The sequence below is a fragment of the Ovis aries genome, chromosome 4, assembly GCF_016772045.2.
Source record: "Ovis aries strain OAR_USU_Benz2616 breed Rambouillet chromosome 4, ARS-UI_Ramb_v3.0, whole genome shotgun sequence".
NCBI lineage: Eukaryota > Metazoa > Chordata > Mammalia > Artiodactyla > Bovidae > Ovis > Ovis aries.
The window spans coordinates 62,492,380-62,506,712 of record NC_056057.1 but is presented as its reverse complement, the minus strand read 5'-3'; the positions used below and the strand labels follow the sequence as shown (position 1 = coordinate 62,506,712).

At 44.5% G+C, this 14,333-nt stretch overlaps 1 protein-coding gene across 2 annotated transcripts in view; it reads right to left on the bottom strand.

Annotated features, from left to right (window-relative positions):
• Positions 1-14,333, bottom strand: part of MATCAP2 (microtubule associated tyrosine carboxypeptidase 2) — a 79,947-nt gene that overhangs the window by 5,846 nt on the left and 59,768 nt on the right. For both annotated transcript variants that reach the window (XM_042248601.2, XM_042248600.2), the window contains exon 6: positions 513-610. In XM_042248601.2, the coding sequence (XP_042104535.1) occupies positions 513-610 (98 nt within the window). The remainder of the gene's footprint in view (positions 1-512; positions 611-14,333) is intronic.

The following is a 14,333-nucleotide window of genomic DNA, read 5'->3' as shown; positions in this document are numbered from 1 at the left end:
GACTCAGAGGGAGAGGGAGAGGGTGGGATGATTTGGGAGAATGACATTCTAACATGTATACTATCATGTGAATTGAATCGCCAGTCTATGTCTGACGCAGGATGCAGCATGCTTGGGGCTGGTGCATGGGGATGACCCAGAAAGTTGTTATGGGGAGGGAGGTGGGAGGGGGGTTCAAGTTTGGGAATACATGTAAGAATTAAAGATTTTAAAATTAAAAAAATAAAAAATTAAAAAAAAAATAAGCAGGGTGACAACATAAAAAAAAATAAAATAAAATATTTTAGAAAAATATGCATATAAAAATTAATGATTCCAAATTTCCTTTTTTTACTGTCCACAAAGAAATATTGTAACTTGGTTCTGTGACAGAACCCCATTTCTTCCCTCTTATCACATAAGGAGTATGATTTTATTGTTAAAGAGTTTCAGCTTGAGACCTATTTAATCATGAAATGAGCTGGAGGAAATGCTGACCTGGTGTGTCTGGGTGTGCTGTTAGCCTCACTCACCTTGCCCAGGGTGGTCAGAAGATGGAAGTCAATGGTCTCTCTATAGCGAAGGATTTGCAGGATACCATCCAAGTATACCTGGTCTTTACTGAAACACCCTGGAGGAACCAAAACAGTGTTTACTTTCTGATTAAAGAAGCTAAGTAACTAGATACCAGCTCATTCACTTTACTAGAGGAATCAGTCCTGTGTATAACAAAAAAAAGGGTGGAGCAAAATTAGAAATTTAACTATCACCGTAACATAGAGTGTAAGGTGCAAGGTCTTAAGAACTACCACAAATGAGTGCAGCTGAGTAGCTTCCCTTTAAGAATTCCTTTTCCCTGGCTCCCCATCATCAAAACAGCATTTTCCCCTAAAGAAACACTAGTAATTTAAAATACAGGATTCATAATTATCCCACCCACCCTCTGATCATAAACTTAACTCCCATGATACACTGAAGCCATCTGGGTGGGGAAGGCTGGGGAAGGTAAGCTGTAGAACAGATTTCAGAAATTCCTTTGTTGTTTTTTAAATAGTACCCTTTATTAAAATTAACTGTAGATGATTTTGATACTACTCCTTCCCCCAATGAAACCAAAAACTAGAACTGAATTTATAAAGAATACGTAATATGAAAACCAGGAATGAGAGCTGAGCCTAGATAAAAAATGGTGTTCTACTTACGAAGAAAACCTTTCTCCCATCATGACATAACTTGTATAAATTTTTAAAATTTTTGCTCTAGGTTTTAATGGACTAGAGGGAACTAGAATTCTACCAAATGGAGGATCATATATTAAATTATTGTTCAAGAGTTCCCAAGATGATGAACTAGGAAGACCCTAAGCACAGCTCCTCTCAGAGGCATAACCAGATTACACAATTCACAGACCAAGTATCAGTGAGGAAGACCAAAGCCTACCAGAAAATATTTCTACACAAAAGACACAGAGGAGGAGCCACAGCTAGGTGGGCAGGAGGGGGGAAATCGCAGTATCGGTGGGAGACTGCAAACGGAGACCAATGGCAGGGAGAGGGGCCTTCACAAGGAGCAGGAGAATAAGCCGGACATCCCCCTCCCCAGCCCAGGCGTCCTGTGTGGGGAGGACAAGACCCCAGAGTGTTTGGCTTTGAAAGTCAGAGTGACTTACTCTGGAGAGATCCAGACACTGTGGAAGAGAAAGACTCCACTTTTAAAGGAAAAGGTGCCAGCAAAATTTCACATGCTCTGAGAGCCACAGAAGGAGCAGTAATTTGACAGGAGCCTGGTCAGAACTACTGTCGATCCTAACAAATCTTCCAGTAAGGCAGAGGTCGCCCTGGGGATCCAGGCACTGGTGATGGCCACTTTGGGGAGTTGGTTCTACCATCTCAGAACTGGTGCTGTGAAGCACTGTTTTGGAATCCTCCCAGCAGCTTATAGCCTTGTGACCAGGTTCCAGGCCCACCCTACTCACCAGCCTGAAGGCGCCAATATTGGGTCATCTCGGACCAAGCAATAAGCCAGGCAGAAATAAATCCCAGCCACAGGCAGACATACACAAGCCCCTAGTTTCCTATGCCAGGACTCAGCCCAGCCCGCAGCAGGTGAGAGCAGTCGTAACACCTGGTGGGCCTCAGCCACCAGCAGGACAACAGCTCGAGACACTCTGGGCATCTTAGCCAGCACTGCAGATCAGGTCCCACTTACCAGCGAGCCAACAAAAGCGTCAGGACACAAAGACCAACTCCCAACTGTGTCAAAGGCCGGTGAACCCACCGGGAGTTTCACCTCCGCCATCATACCCAACCACCTGTGTCAGGAACCCACCCACATTGCTGGCTCAGCAATCTGACAAAGCTCAGAAACTCCAGGAACTAAATAAACAATTCTGCATGTTACTAGTCACACATTAAATCAGAAAAAAGCAAAAAGGCGTAAACTTACATCTGAATATAAATAAGCAAACAGATGCAGAATGAAATTTAAGTTGACCATATTCACAAGCGATACCTGGCGTCCACAAGTGTCCCAGAGTAGGTATGAGAAACGGAATACATAACGGGAGATTTCCCAGAAGCCAGTATCAGGAGGTCAATTTTCATCACACCTTCTTAGACACAACGTGTTCCAGGAAATGCAGACGATATGCTCCTTACTGGAGAACTGCAAATCGAAATGACAAGGTGTATCCCCCTAGCAGTAGCAGAATGGACATCACCAAATACCTGCACAGGATAGATGCTAGAGCAGGGCATCCTTGGAGTGGCAGGCAATGGAAGCTGGTAACAGACTCTGCAGAGCAGGATGGAGGCTTCTCAGGGAGAGAGAGAGTCACCTGATGTCGAGCAGTAGCACTCCTGGTCAGTAAGGGACAGAACCACAGTGCTCCGCAATGCTTCAGGACGCATGCACCCCACCCGTGACTGCCGACAATTCACAGCAGCCAGGACAGAAAAGCAACAGAATGTCCATCAAGAGAGGCAGGGATATAGAAGCTTAGTACAAACACACAGATGGATACGACTCCTCATGAACAAGAAATGGAATAATGTCATTTGGGACCACACGACTGGACCTGCAGAACATTATACTGCATGACCAAAATCAGAGAAGGACACATATTCTATGATAACACATAGAGGTGGAAACTAATTTAGCAAAACAAACAAACAAGAAAAAAACCCAACAGTTTGAGAGATTCACAGAGAAAAAAAACAAAACCATATAGTGCCCCCAAGAGAAGGTACATGAGCAGGGAATTTCATTAGGTCATTAGGATTTAACAGGTACCCATTTATACATTTGAATAGATCATCAAAAAGGACCTAGTGTATAGCACAGGCTTCCCTGGTGGCTCAGACGATAAAGAATCCGCCTGAAATGCGGGAGACCTGGGTTTGATGGCTGGTTCAGGAAGATCCCCTGGAGGAGGGCACGGCAACCGACTCCAGTATTCTTGCCTGGAGATTCCCATGGATAGAGGGGCCTGGCAGGCCACAATCCATGGGGTCACAAAGAGTCGGACAAGGCTGAGCGAGTAAGCAGTGTACAGCACAGGAAACTAAACCCCAAATCTCAACAACTATGGGGAAAGAAGCCTAAAAACAGTAGATCTCTATCTGAAACGGAACCATGTGGGTGCACAGGAAAAATAAAAACAACACTGTAAATTCAGTATCAACCAAAACTTAAAAAAAAGATAGCCTACCCTCGTCCAGGGGTTCCTCGCAGTCTGGTGATTACACATCCACATGGTCAGAGCAGGCTTGTGTGCCAGGGCTGACAGAGGGCTGAAGGAGATGCGAAGGCTGTGCCAGAAAATGACCTTGCTTGGAGCTGTAGTGCCTGATCCTCCTGAGATGAGAGCACAATCTCCAGATCCAGTGGGCACATCCCACAGCCAACTGTTGGCTATGCCCGCCAACACAGGTGGACTCTGTGGGCCAGATGAGCTGTGAGAGGCACCTGGCCGCCTCCTCTGCGGATGGCTTCCCTATCTCTAGCCTCCCTCATGAGAGATGCCCAGAGTATGGACACAGCACCCTGCCCAGAGATCTTCAAGGGCTTGGCATTCCCCTGGGCCAAAAGGAGAAGGGAGCAGAAAGAAACACACACAAGCGCCGGGCTGTGTGTTTTGCCACATTCCACTCATTCACAACCCGGGGCGGGGGAGTGGGGGGGAGACTTGCAGAATAGCTCTGGATGCCTGAGTCAGGCATGAAGCAAGCCTGCCGCCTGGTGGCTCTTTCTCGTAACTACACCGTTAATACGGTGAGGCACTGATACAGCATGTATGCAAGGACTGAGAGATGGGAACGCATACCTGCCACCCAGAAATGTCCTGGCGAAGGTATGAGAAACAGAATCCACAGGAAGGCAGACTTCCCAGAAGCCAACTTCAAGAGGTCAATTTTCATCACACCCTCTCACACATAAAAACTGTCCCACCAAAATACACAAGGATCACTCCTTAGTGGAGAACTGCAAACCTGAAGGACAAAGACCTGGATCCCCTGGCAGTCAGCAGAATGGCCATCACCCAATGATTACACACTAACGATGCCGGAGGGGGACCTCGACAAACAGGCCCCTCCTACGATGCGGCCGGGAATGGACACTGCTAACAGACATCAGAAGAACGGAGGCTTCTTAGGGAAAGAAATATAGCCACCTGATAATCGAGCAACTGCACTCATAGTCAGTAAAGGGACAAAGCCGCAATGCATAAAGACTCGTGCACCCCACCCTTGACTGCGGCACGGTTTACAGCAGGCAGGACAGAAAAACAACAAAAATGTCCATCATGAGTAGCTGGGATATAGAAGCTCAGGTACAGACACACAAAGGAGTATTACCCCTCCCAAGAAAGAAATGGAATAATGCCATTTGGGGACACATGGCTGGACCAGCAGAACATAACTGGAGGAAAAATGTAGTATGATAACACTTAGAGGTGAAAATTCAGACTTATTAAGAGCAGCTTTACAAAACAAAAGAGACTTACACAGAGAAAGAAAAAATATGGAGCCCCAAAAGAGAAGGTGCAGGAGCAGGGAATTCATTAGGTCTTGAGATCAAAAGGTACCCAGTTATAGATTTGAAATATATCCTCAAAGAGGACCTAGTGCATAGCACAGGGAATCAGACTCCAAACCCTAACAAATCTGTGGAAAAGAAGCCTAAAAGGAGTAGATCTCTAAATATCCAAATCGGAACCACGTGGGTGCAAAGGGAAAACAGACATGACACTGTAAATCAGCTATACTTCAATATAAACTAAAAAATAATAAATAAAATGCCTATCCTCTTACACGGGATCCTCGGGGTCCCGGTGGATACACATCCACGTGGTCCGAACAGGCTTGTGTCCGAAGGCAGGGCTGGCAGAGGGCTGAAGGAGACGCGAAGGCGGTGCCAGCAAATGACCTTGCTTGGAGCCGTCGTGCCTGGTCCTCTTTGATTGGGACCAAATCTCCAGATCCAGCGGGCACATCCCACAGCCTATTTCTCCCTAGGGCCCATCAAGGCAGGTGGATTCTGTGGACTGGAAGAGCTTCGAAAAGTCACCCGGTCTCCTCTTCTGCTGATGGGTTCCCTATCTCTAGCCTCCTTCCTTAGAGTTGCCCCTTGGAGGGCTCACAGCACCCTGCACAGAGATCTTCTAGGGGTTGACATTAACCTTGGCCAGTAGGAGAAGGGAGAGGAAAGTGAAACACGCAAGCCCTGAGTTGTGTGTTTTGCCACAGCCCACTCTCATTCACAACCCACGGGTGGGGGGAGGGAGAGGAGGGAAACTTTCATAATGACTGTGGATGCCTGAGTCTCTGACCCAGGCATGAAGAAAGCCTGCTGCCTGGTGGCCGGTTTCTTGTAACTACACCCATAGAAGAGGCACTGAGGAGTACAGCAGGTATGCAAGGACTGAGATGGGAACGCATACCTGCCATCCAGAGATGTCCCGGCGAAGGCACGAGAAACAGAATTCATAGGAAGGCAGACTTCCCAGAAGCCAATTTCAAGAGGTCAATTTTCATCACACCCTCTTATACATAAAAACTGTCCCACCAAAATACACACGTATCACTACGTACTGGAGAACTGCAAATCAAAAGGACAAAGACTTGGACCCCCTGGCAGTCAGCAGGATGGCCATCACCGAATGATTACACACGACTGATGCTGGAGAGGGACCTTGACAAACAGGCCCCTCCTACGATGCGGCGGGGAATGGACACTGCTAACAGGCATCAGCAGAACGGGACAGAGGTTTCTCAGGAAAAGAAATATAGAGTCACCTGATAATCGAGCAACTGCACCCCTGGCTAGTAAAAGGACAAAAACCCAATGCATAAAGATGCACACACCACACTCTTGACGGTGGCACAGTTTACAGAAGCCAGGACAGAAAACCACCAAAAATATCCATCATGAGAGGCAGGGATATAGAAGCTTACATACAAACACACAAAGGACTATTACTCCTCCCCCAAAAGAAATGGAATAATGCCATTTGGGGACACATGGCTGGACCAGCAGAACATTATACTGCTTGAACACAACCAGAGGAGGAAAAAATACCGTATGATAACACTTGGAGGTGAAAATTCAGATTTATCAAGACAAGAGCAGCTTTGAAAACAAAAGAGACTACGGAGAAAAAAACACCATAGGGTGCCCCAAAAGAGAAGGTGCAGGAGCAGGGAATTCCATTAAGTCATTGGGATTAACAGGTACCCAGTTATAGATTTGAAATATATTCTCAAAGACAACCTAGTGCACAGCACAGGGAACTAGACTCTACAGCCTAACAAATTGTGGAAAAGAAGCCTAAAAAGGGTAGATCTCTATCTGAATCGGAATCATGTGGGTACACAGCGAAAATAAACATGACACTGTAAACCAGCTATACTTCAATATAAACTAAAAATTAAATATTAAAAAAATGCCCACCCTCTTCCCCAGGATGTTCATGGTCCCGGTGGATACACTTGGTCAGAACAGGCTTGTGTCTGAAGGCAGGGCTGGCAGAGGGCTGAAGGAGACGGGAAGGCTGTGCCAGCAAATGACCTGGCTTGGAGCCGTAGTTCCTGGTCCTCTCTGAATGGGACCACAATCTCCAGATCCAGTGGGCACATCCCACAGCCTATTTAAGGCAGGTGGATTCCGTGGACTGGAGAGCTCTGAAAATTCGCCCGGTCTCCTCCTCCTCTGCTGATGGGTTCCCTGTCTCTAGCCGCCTTCCTTAGAGTTGCCCCAAGTGTGGCTTACACCAAAATGCACAGGTATCTTCGAGGGTTTGGATTCACGCAGGGCAGCAGAAGGGAGAGGAAAGAAACACAGACAAGCCCTGTTTTGCCACATTCCATTCTCATTCACAACCCAAGGAGGGAAAAAACTTGCAGAATGCCTCTCGATGTCTGAGTCTGAAGAAAGCCTGCCCCCTGGTGGCCATTCTCGTAACGACATCCATAAAACAGGCGCTGAGGAGTACACCATATATGCAAGGACCGTGAGGTAGGAAGCATACCTGCCATCCAGAAACGTCCCGGTGTAGGTATGAGAAATGGAACTCATAGGAGGCCAGACTTCCAAGAAGCCAATTTCAGGAGGTGAATTTTCATCATGCCCTCTTATACACAAAACGTTTCCCAGAAAAACACACATCATATTGCTCCTTACCAGAGAATTGTAAATCAAAAGAAGTGTATTCCCTGACTGTCAACAAAATTCCCATCACTGAACGATTACACACAATAGATGATGGGGAGGGGCCTGCACAAAAAAGAATGCTTGTACAATGTGACAGGAAATGGAAACTGCTAACAGACATCAACAGAACAGGATGGAGGCTTCTCAGGGAAAGAAATACAGTCATCTGACAATTGAGCAATTGTACTCCTGGCTGGTAGAGGGACAAAACCACAACGCATAACGATACACGCACCTCACCCTTGACTGCCGCACAGTTTAAAACAGCCCAGATAGAAAAGCAACAAAGATGTTCATCACTAGAGGCTGGGATATAGAAGCTTAGGTACAAACACACAGAGGAATACTCCTTCTCCTGAAAACGAATGGAATAATCCCATTTGGGGACATACGGCTGGAGCTGCAGAGCATGTACTGTGTGAACAAATCAGAGAAAGACATATATTCTATGATAACACTTAGGGGTGAAAAGTAAGATTTAGCAAAAAAAAAAAAAAAAAAAAAGAGCTTGAGAATACATAAGAGGCTCACAAAGGGAAAAAAAAAAAATCCATATGATGCCTAAAAAGAGAAGGTGCAGGAGCAAGGAATTCCATTAGGTCACTGGAATTAACAGGTACCTGTTTATACATTTGAAATAGATCAATAAAAAGGACCTGGTGTATAGCACAGGGAACAGGGTGTAAGAAACACTGACAACTCTATGGGAAAAAAAGCCTAAAAAGAGCTGATCTCTATCTTTCTGATACTGAACCATGTGTGTGCACAGTTAAAATCAATGCGACACTGTAAATCATTTATACTACAGTATCAACAAAAACTTAGATTAAAAAGACAATGCCTGCCCTCTTCCACGGGACCCTCGGCATCCCAGTAGACACATATCCACAGGGTGAGAGCAGGCCACTGTCCCACGCCAGGGCTGGCAGAGGGCTGAAGGATCTGGGAAGGCTGTGCCAGCAAATGACCTTGGACGTGGAGCGCCCTGTTCCCTTTGGATGGGAGCACAATCTCCAGATCCAGCAGGCGCTCCCACAGCCAAAGGCGCCTAGTGCCGCAAAGGCAGGCAGACTCTGTGGACTGGACACACTTTGAAACGTCACCTTGTTCCACGTCTCCTGGTGCTGGCTTCTCTCTCTCTAGCCTCCTTCCTTAGAGTCACCCCAGGCATGCGTCACAGCATCCCGCACAGGGCTCCTGGAGCACTGGGATGCGCTACGGCTGAAGGAAAAGTAGGGCACAGAAAGCCTGGGCTGTGTGTTGTGAAACACTGCATTCTCATCTGGTTGGGTTCTATGTGACCTCAGTAGCGTCCGAGTCCTTGCGACCTTATGGACTCTAGCCCACGAGGCTCCTCTGTCCTTGCAATTCTCCAGGCAAGCATACTGGAGCGGGTTACAATGCCCTTCTCCAGGGTACCTCTATTCTCATTTATGACCCAGGAAAAGTAAGTTTCAGAAGGCTCTAGTTTCTTGAGTCACAGACTGGGGCATCAATAAAGCCTGCCGCCATGTGGCTGTTTCTTATAACTACACCTTTAAGACAGGCACAAAAGGACACATTATATTCAGAAAGACTGGGAGGTGGTGAAAGATACCTGCCCTAAACAAATATGCTGGGGTAGCTGAGACATATAATTTATAAGAAAGCAGACTCACGTAGCCAGTTTCAAGAGGTATATGTTCATCTCACAATTTTAAACACAAAATTGGCATACGATAATCTGCTCTATTTGGGTTGCTATTGGAGAATTGTAGATCAAAAGGACAACTAGATATATCCCCTGGCGGCACTCAGAATGGCCACCACCACAAAGTCTTCAAAGAATAAAAGCTGGAGAGGGACACTGAGAAAAAGTAACCCTCCTACCCTGCTAAAAGCAATGGAGTCTTGAAGCAGCCACTCTGCAGAAACAAATGGAGGTTACTTGAATACTAAAAATAGAGATACCTAAAGGAGATCAGTCCTGGGTGTTCACTGGAAGGACTGATGCTGAAGCTGAAACTCCAATACTCTGGCCACCTCATGCGAAGAGTTGACTTCACTGGAAAAGACCCTGATGCTGGGAAGGATTGGGGGCAGGAGGAGAAGGGGACAATGGAGGATGAGATGGCTAGATGGCATCACCAACTCGATGGACATGTGTTTGGGTAGGCTCTGGGAGTTGGTGATGGACAGGGAGGCCTGGCGTGCTGCGGTTCATGGAGTCTCAAGGAGTCGGACACAACTGAGCAACTGAACTGAACTGAGTGATCCATCAATCTCCCTCCTTGGCATATATCTGGCAGAAACCCTGGTCTAAAATGATAATGGTAGCCAAGTGTGGATCGTAGTGCTCTTTACAATGACAAACGTTAAGTTGCCATTGTCTAGTCCCTAAGTCGTGTCCAACTCTTATGATCCCATGCACTACATGGAAGTAACCTGAATATCCACTGACAGAAGAAGGGATAAGGAAGACGTTGTACATATTTCCACAGGAATCTTATTTAGGCATCGAAAAGGATGAAATAATACCATCGGCACCAACCTGAATGGATGTGAAGATTGTCATACTAAGTGAAGTAAGGCAAACAGAGAAAGAGAACTATCATCTGGAGTTGCTCACATGCAGAATCTAAGTAAGACTGATAGAGATGATATAATTCATGAAGCAGAAAGAGATTCACAGACTTAGAAAACCCACATATGGTTACTGAATTGTAAAGGTGGAGGGCCAGGATAAATTAGGAGTTTGGGACTGACATATATAACCTACATTATTGGAAACAGATAACCAAGATGGACCTCCTGTATAGCACAGAGATTGTGCCAATATTCTCTAATAATCTGGGAAGAAACAAACTTGAGAAACTATGGATACATGCATATGTATAAAGGAAACATTCTGCTTCATATCTGGAACTAACAACACTGTTTATCAACTATACTTCAAATGAAAAATTAAAAGAAACAAATAGGACCTAAATAAAACAAAAATTTCTGCACTCCTGAAGAAACCAAAACAAAAGGAAAGATCACCCTCACAATGGGAGAAAAGACTTGTAAAGGATCAACCAAAAAGAGCTCAATCATTAAAATATACAAAGAGTTCATGCAGCTCAGTATCAATAAAAGCAAAGAATGCAACCAAATAACAGGCGGAAGACACTTCTCCGGAGAACACACGCAGAACCAAGAGGCAGGCGGAGATGCTCAACAGCTCTGATTACCAGAGGAAGGCAAATCAAAACTACAGTGAGATACCATCTCTCACCAGTCACAACGGCTATCACCAAAACATCTATGAACAACAAAAGCTGGAGTGGGCATGGGAAACTGAGTCCTAACTGTTGCTGGGCACGTGAACTGGCACAGGCAGTATAGGGAACACTGCGCAGGTCCCGTAAGAGCTACAAGCAGAGACAGCACATGCTGCAGCAATCCCACTCCTAGGCACCTCTGCCCAAACCCACGGTGCAGAAGATACAGGCACCCAGCGTGCTTTCAGCGCTGTTCACAGTGACTGACGTGGAAGCAACCTATTTTTCCATCAGCAGAATAAGGGGTAAGGAAGGTCTGATACGCATGCCAAATGGAACAGTCCTCAGCCGCAGAAAGGAGTGAAATAACGCCACTGGCAGCAACGGGAATGGCCCTGGAGACTCTCACTCTAAGTGAAGTCACATAGGGAAAGACGAGCATCACCCGAAATTGCTAACGTGCAGACTCTAAAAAAAGGATGCAAATGAAATTATTTACAAAACAAAAACAGGCTCACAAACTTAGGGTTATTACCAAAGGGGAAAGATGGAGGGCAAGGACAAATTGGGAGTTAGAGACTTACAATGCATTATGAGACTGAAACAGATGGCCAAGAAGGACCTGCTCTAAAGCACTGTGAACTCGGCTCAATATTCTCTAAAAACTTCAGTGGGAGGAGAATTTGAGAAAGAAGAGATACATGTACATGTATGACTGAATCACTTAACTGTGCACCTGAACTAACAGAACACTGTTAAATCTACTTCAAATTAAAATGAAAATTGAAAGAAACAAATAAGATCTAATTATTCTCAAAGGCTTTTGCACAGCTGAGGAAACCATGAACAAAAGACAACCCACACAACAGGAGAAAATATTTGCAAAGATTAATCTTGAAAATATACAGAGTTCGCGCAGTTCAATATCAAACAAAACAAACAACACAATCTAATAATGGGCAGAAGACCTTAACAGACATTTCCCCAAAGAACACACACAGATGGCCACAAGGTACATGGAGAGATTCTCAACATTGCCAATGATCAGAGAAATGCAAATCAAAACTACAATCAGATATCACCTCACACCAATGCAGATGGTCATGATCAAAAATCTACTAGACATGGGATCTAGAACGGTCTCCTGCATATAAAAAATAAAAGAGTTGGACTGAACTAAAAAAAATCTATAAACAATAAATACTGAAGAGGATGTTGAGAAGAGTAAATTGGTACAGCAAAAAGTAAATTATGGAGGACATTATGGAAATGCCTCAAAAAAATTAAAACTAGAGCTACCAGACGATCACACACTGCCACTCCGGGGCATCTATCTGGGGAAACTATGGGTAAAGGATATGTGTGCCCCAGTGTTCACTGCAGTGCTATTTATAATAATGGAGGAAACCAGTATGGCTCCTGACAGAGGAATGAGTAAAGCAGGGGCACATGCATACGATGGTATACATCGCCCAGCCATTAAAAAGAAGGCATTTGCAGCAACATGGATAGATCAGGAGATTATCCTCAGTGAAGACCGAGAAAGACAAAGATCTGATATCGCTTATATAGCGCATCAAAAAAATGATACAAATCAAGTTTGCATCTGTTTGCAAAACAGAAACCGAATCACAGACTTAGAATGCAAACTTACAGCTACCAAAGGAGATGGGCAGGGGCGAGAATAAACTGGCTGGTTGGTTGGGATTAACATGTCCATGCTACTATATTTGAAACAGATAACCAGAAAGGACCTGCTGTATAGAAAAGGGAACTGTGGTAAAATTCTGTAGTAACCTAAATAGGTGATGCACTTGGAAAAGAATAGATATATCTGTGTGACTGAGCAACTTCACTGTACACGTTCGGCTAACACAGCACTGTTAATCAACTGTGTGTGTGTGCGCTCAGCTGTTCAGTCGTCTCCAACTCCTTGTGACCCCAGTGGACTGTAGCCCACCAGGCTCCTCTGTACACTCCAATATAAAATAAATCTTAAAAAATTAATTAGAAAAAACAAAAAACATTAGTATGACAAGAAACAAAAAACAGATGTCTCCCTATTAAAAGTGGTTAAAGAGACGTTGCTGCCAGAAGTAATGCATGAGCAGTGATTTTTTCCAACCCCTGTAAGACATTTTTGGAGGAGTTGGGAATATTTAAATACGGTATATGGAAGAGTTGATACTGCTGAATTAAAACTCACTTTCTTAAATGTGATAATGATACTGTTTTAAGTAGGAGAGAATGTTTTTAGTCTTAGGAAATGCATGCTTAATTAAGTTCTTAAGGAATGAAATGTCAAGCGTACAATTTGCTTTTAAAAATTTACAGAGAGGACTTCTCTGGCGGTCCAGTGGTTAAGAATTTGCCTGCCAATGCAGAGAACATGGATTCGCTCCTTGGCCCAGGGAAGATCCCACATGCCATGAGCAACTATGCCCATGAGCCACAACGCCTGAAGCCCGTGTGCTGCCATGAGAGGCCGCTGCCACGAGAGGCCCCCGCACCACACCTAGAGAGTAGCCCTCCCTCGCTGCAACTAGAGAAAGCCCCCAAGAATGACCCGGTGTAGCCAAAACAAACCAAGGAATACATACTTTTTAAAAAGTCACAAAGAAGGGACTTCCCTTTTTGTCCAGTGATTAAGACTTCATCTTTCAATGAAAGGAGTGTGGGCCCAATCCCTGGGCAGGTAGCTAAGACCCCTCATGTGTCTCTTGCCAAAACTCCAAAAACGTAAAAAAACAGATGCAATATTGTAACAAATTCAATAAAGACTTAAAAAGTGGCCCACATTAAAAAAAAAAAAACACTTTAGAAACAAAGTCAGAATAGCATCAAGAAAGTGAAAAGACATACTACAGGAGAAAATATTTCATTATTTGGTAAGAGATTTGTATCTATACTATATTAAAAAAAAAAAAAACCTCTTAATAATAAAGACAAACCAATTAAAAATGGGCAAATTATCTAAACAGTTCTCCAAAGAAAATACACAAATAGCCGATAATCACATGAAAAGATACTGAATATCATTAGCCAGCAGACAAACCACGAATTAACCACTTTATACCCACTAGCATGGCTATAACAGTAATTAAAACATGAAGATACTAGGTGTTTTGGAGGATATGGTATACTAGGAATCCTCATACACTGTGGTAGGATTGTAAAATGGTGCAGCACTTTGGAAACACTGGCAGTTCCTCAAAAGGTTGGGCACAGAGTTACCTATAAGCCCAAAATTCCACCCCTAAGTATACACTCAGGAGAATTAGCAATGTAAGCTTGTACACAAATACTCATAATAGCCAAAAAGTGCCAACAACCAAAATGCCCATTAACTGGTGAAAGAATAAATAAAAGGCATCGTATGCATGCAGTGGGACATTATTCAGC